This window comes from Setaria italica, unplaced genomic scaffold (genome assembly GCF_000263155.2).
Source record: "Setaria italica strain Yugu1 unplaced genomic scaffold, Setaria_italica_v2.0 scaffold_75, whole genome shotgun sequence".
NCBI classification, from domain to species: Eukaryota; Viridiplantae; Streptophyta; class Magnoliopsida; order Poales; family Poaceae; genus Setaria; species Setaria italica.
The window spans coordinates 8,325-13,748 of record NW_014576786.1 but is presented as its reverse complement, the minus strand read 5'-3'; the positions used below and the strand labels follow the sequence as shown (position 1 = coordinate 13,748).

The following is a 5,424-nucleotide window of genomic DNA, read 5'->3' as shown; positions in this document are numbered from 1 at the left end:
GCTGAGATGCCGCAGGTGCCGCGGGCACTTTTCCCGTGATCGCGCTTGAGGTACATGTAGCCGTCGTCCCCCCAGCGCTCTCCGTACGAATTCTTCAGAACGTAGAGGTTGCTCTCGTAGCCGACGAGCAGGATGGCATGATCATTCGCCACTCCGCACGGCCCCGAGTAGATGCCACCGTCGTAGTATCTGAACTCGAGGTTGTTTGGTCCGACGGCGATTGACACCCCGACGGGCCCGTAGGTGACGGCCTGCAGCATCTGAAACTCGTCGTTGGCGGGCACCGTCTCGTACACCCGGAGGAGGAGATCCACGCGCGGTTTGCCGGCGGCCTGGCATGTGCCATTCGTTGCCGTGTACGGGTAGGAGGCCAACGACGCCAGGCCCTGCTTGGCGATGATGTAGTCGAAGGCATAGTCGACTTCGCCGCCTTTGCAGCCGATGCTGTGGGTGTCGCAGTCGACGAGCTCCTGCTCCGACAGGTCAACCAGGCCCCGGTTGTCCTTGGCCCCTTGGATGGTGTAGTGGCTCTCCATCGCCCCCGTCGCGGTGAATGCCCAGCAGGAGCCGCAGACGCCCTGGGACTTGACCGGACTGAGGCACGGGCCTGTGCCACAGCTCTTAATGCGCCAGTCGATGGAGATGGGGAGAGGGAGGGACCCGTCGCCGCGCCTCCTCACGGGCAAAGTGCGCCGAGCGCCGGCCTCCAGCATGTTGCACTTGTAGTAGCGGTTGAACTCGTCGTTGGTGAGGTCGGCGAAGCCGTTCAGCCCCGGCGCCTGGCCTGCTGCTGTCGCATGGAGATGGACGTGCCGCGCCGAGTCCTTGAAGAAGGCGAACCGGCGCAGCTTGTCGACGGGGTGGCGCGTCACGTTGTAGCGCGCGCCCCATCGCTCGTAGAGGCGCCACAGGGACTCCTCGGACTTGAGGTCCTCGTCGGTGAACTTGACGCCGGCGACCGCCGGCTCCAGCAGCGCTAGCAACGCCAGCGCCACGCCAAGCGCGACGAGCTTCTTGACCATGGTGTCTCGCTCTGCTCTGCAGATGCCGTGGGAGCGCGCGCTTCTTCAAAGGGTCGGTCCCCCTTTATCCTGCCCAGCGCAATGAGCGAGCGGGGGCTGGCGGCAGCGGCGGGCGGACCGGGGCCACGGCACACGGACCAGGGCGAGCCGGCCGGCGAGGGTGTGGTGGTGCCGTGCGCGTCGAAATAGGCCGCCGCATGGACGTGCGGGTCCGTTTGCGATGGGCTGCAGGCTTGGCTGGCTAACATTTGAACCCTATCTATGTGCTGAGTGGTGAGTGATGAGTGTGGACTACCTGTTCCTGTATCATCAGCTCATCAACTACTAGGCTAGTTGATGTTATGTTTTTCGAGAATACGCAGGAGAGCTGCGTACCTTTGTATTAAGAAGAATGAGTAGAATTGTTACAACGCGGGCCTACCGGGCTCACGCACATGGTTTTGAAATGTAGCTTGAGCTTACATGGCAACTTATTTACATCCGTTTAAACACAAAGGTCAGGGTAAGAAACCACTAAGGTACCGTTGCTTCAGCGTCGTCCTGCTGTTGTCGCGGCCATTGGAACATTGCTAAGTGTTTTGCTCCTGCCGCGCACCAATCAACAGCTCGTTCTCGGATTAGCTCAGTTAGTTGCAGAGGATTTCTTTTTGGGGCTCTATCAAAGTTTCTGTCGTTGCGCTGTTTCCAAATTGTCCAGGAGATCAACATAAACAAGGAGTCCATCCCTTTTCTTAGTGATCTGCTCATGGCTCGCCGCTTATGCACCCAGTAGTCTGTTAAGTAGGTTTCAGCCAGTGAGGTGGTGTTCTGTATGTGCAGCACTGTCGAGACGATGTGCCAAACCTCCTTTGTGTAAGGGCAAGCAGCTAGCAAGTGCACTGCCGTTTCTAGCTCTTGTTCACAGAATGTACACTCCGCGTTTCCCTGTAACCCATGTCGATGTCTTCTATCAACCGTCTACAACTGCTCCTTAACTGCCAACCAGATGAAAAAAATCACTTTCATTGGTGCCCATGATTTCCAAATCAGCTTAGCGGCAGCGAACTTTGTGGCTCCACAAAAGACGGCGCAGTAGGCTGAACGAGCAGAACTCCAGAGGCGTCCCATCTCCACAAGACTCGGTCTTCAACTCCCTGGATTAGATGAACATTGGCTAGTTTGTGCCAGAGAAGAACATATTGTGTAAGAGCAGGCGCTGTAGCGCATCCGGCAAAGTCTAGAATCCATTGCTTCTGGTGCAACGCCTGTGCGACCGTCCTTGTTCTTTTCACCTGCGGCGCGATCAAGTTACAGAGATCTGGTGCCAGAATAGAGGGTGAAGATTGTCCTAGACAAGCATCCTACCAAAAGAGCGCCAAATTGCCATCCCAAGCTGTATCTGAATGGAAGCCTGGAACATGTGCTGAAGAACAATGTCTCGGGCAAACTCCAATTGCAGGTTCTTCCAAGGCCGGTTCGCGTCAGTCTTCTTCAGCCATAGCCATCATAGACGGAGGGCGAAGGACGCTAGCCTGAGGTCCAATAGACCCAAGCCGCCATAGTCAGTAGGCCTGCAAACTGTTGGCCAGGCAACCGTATAGTGAGCACCTAAGGCTTTTTCTTTGCCAGTCCACAGGAAACCGCGACGCCTTTTGTCAATCTCCTCTAGGACCCTGGCATTTTTAATGAAATGAGTGTGTGAATAGGTATTGAAGTCATGACCACCCTAACTGTTGTCAGTCGGCCGGCTTTGTTCATCAATGGCGCCTTCCATGTAGGCATACTAGCTGTTACTCGGTCGATCAACGGTTGGAAGTGTGCCTTCCTTAATCTGCCAATTGTCAATGGTAGCCCCAAATATTGAATGGGAAATTCAGAAACCCTGGCTAGCAAAATTTCAGTGATTGCTTCAATCTGCTGTCGAGAGCATGCTATGGGCACCACCAAGCTTTTCTGAAAATTGGTGTGCAGGCCAGACGCATTTTCAAAGAAGAGTAAAATTTCCCTAACCGTGACCATGTCCTGAATTGTCGGTGAAGTGAAAAGGATCACGTCGTCTGCATATAAAGAACATTGGTGTTGTATGCCATGATCGGCCGGTGCAGCCAAAACACCTTGCTGGACTGCTCTTTTGAACAGACGGTGCAGCATCTCCATAAGAAGGATGAAGATCATGGGGGACAGGGGGTCCCCCTGCCGTAGCCCCCTCATATTGCGAATAACACCTCCTGGCACTCCGTTGACTAATACCCTTGTTGTGGCTGTTGATACCAGTATAGATACCCAATCTCGAAATTTTCCCCCAAAACCCAGGGCTTGCAGGACCTGCAGCATGAGCGACCAACAAACCGTGTCAAATGCCTTTGAGATATCCAACTTGAGCAGCACAAAGGCTTTTTTCTTCTTGTGTAATGATCTAGCAGCTTGCTCTACAAACTTGAAACTGTCATGGATGGATCTCTTCTTAATGAAGGCGCTTTGATTTACATCCACTAAGTGCTCAAGTTCAGGCGCTAGCCTGTTGGCCAAAAGCTTAGCAATAAGCTTAGCAAAACTATGTATCAAACTAATAGGCCTGTAGTCTGATGGTGACTTTAGCTGCTGTCCCTTGGGTAACAAAGTGATGAATGCCCCCATTAAGTTTGTGCAGTCGACCACAAGCTACTCCGTAGAAGGCATCAAAAGCGGCCAGGATGTCTTCTTTCATCACTGACCAAGCCAATTTGTAGAATTCTGCTAGTTGATGTTATTACATATATGATCACAAATGGAACCATCAATGATGCTTGAGAAATGAAATAAAATTAGCTAAGCGCTAATCTTCATATCTCAAGTTCTCTAAAGTGAAGCAGTCTATAGGTAGCAGCTCTACTGTAACTTTTCTGTACAAGCAATGCAAGAAGCAAAGGTGCATAAATCCATCCTTGTGATTCACATGGATGATGATGCCTAGAGTCTGGCCTAGGTAATCTGTGGCAACAATTAATTAGCAAAGAGAAGAAAAGGTACCTTTCTGGCTTCTGGTGACCTCTGTCTCTCTCTCTGAAGGGAAGGTACCGGTGGTGACGGGATCAGGTAATGATTCAGCAGAAGGGAAGAAGTGAATCAGCTGAAAGCTACTGCTAACGCAGGACAGTTGCATCATCAGTGTCACTGTGAGCAGCCTGACCTGTCTCTCCTCTGAATTACCCTTAACGATCTTCCACAAAATAGATTTATTCAGGTTGTCAATAATTATTTCTTGGGATTAACAGGGAGATGAGTTCCATGTCAAGACTACATGTGGGTAAAATGCTCTCTCGCTGAGTACATGAATGCTGCATGAAATTAAAACTTTCATTGTGGTGGAAGCGAAGGAATTGAGCTTTTTGACGGTGCCTTATACTACTATTCGGTAGTATATAGTATAGAGGAGATCAAACCAACCATTTTTAAGGGTTTTTAAATTTAGTAATAATTACATATGTATTAATTGTCTCTCTTACAAGGGCAGATTTTTAGTGTCAAAAATGTATTATCGTGATGTCATTTTTGTTCTTTTCCCATATTACCCTTATAGTAGCTATATATATACTACCCATACCACTAGTGAACATTTCAATGGGATGTTTATATACAAGTTCCCCTTTTCGAGCACTAGTATACCCCAGTATAAGGTACCGAAAAAAAGCTCATGGAATTAGTACGCACTTATAACTCTTTCACATAGGACGAGAGGTTTGGTCATCTACTGTTGGTTGCGATGATCTGATCCTGATGCATCATTTCAGTTGCCCAGCAGGTCAGGTGTGTTGGTTTACCTTGATCGGTCGAAATAAAGAACAGAGTATATATTACACATCCCAGATTTTGGGCAGCTTCTTACAAGTAGTAGCGGCAGTCAGCAAAACCCACTCGAATGAACATCGTAGCAAAGGTTAGCTAGGGTGGTTCAATTCGCCTGAACATTTGGCAGAGGCGGCCGTATCCGATGGATACCAGTCTCCGGTCGGTCTCCAGGCGCGTCGGTCCAATGTTCTGGTCTCATGCCGTTTACCACAGCTGCCGGGCCGTCGGCCGCGCGTCGCGTCGCTGGTGTACATGGCCGGCTCGGCTCATCCATGCATGACGGACGTGTGGGCGCGCGCTTCTTGATCTGGCACCGGCGAGCCAGTGCTCCCTGGCTTGGTGCACATACAGGCGCTAGCTGTGTCCTTGCCGACCTTGCGATCGATCATCCGCTCTCACACACAGGTGGACGCTGGGATCGATCGAGTCACAAGCGAAGCGAGAGTGATTGCGCTTGCGCAGCGTGACAGCTCCATCCATTCCATTATCGAGGCAGGGCTTTCCTTAATTGATGTTCCGGTCGTTCTGCCAGTGTGCATGTGCAGTCAGGGACAACATTATCGAGGCAGGGCTTTCCTTGATTGATGTTCCGGTC

At 51.1% G+C, this 5,424-nt stretch overlaps 1 protein-coding gene across 1 annotated transcript; it reads right to left on the bottom strand.

The window, feature by feature from the left end:
- Window positions 1-28: 28 nt before the first annotated feature.
- On the bottom strand, window positions 29-1,022 carry LOC101754098 (ervatamin-C; the record flags this gene model as incomplete). Its single annotated transcript, XM_004987327.1, has 1 exon — window positions 29-1,022. A coding segment is annotated over exon 1 (994 nt), but the record flags the coding sequence as incomplete, so codon positions are not given.
- Window positions 1,023-5,424: the final 4,402 nt, after the last annotated feature.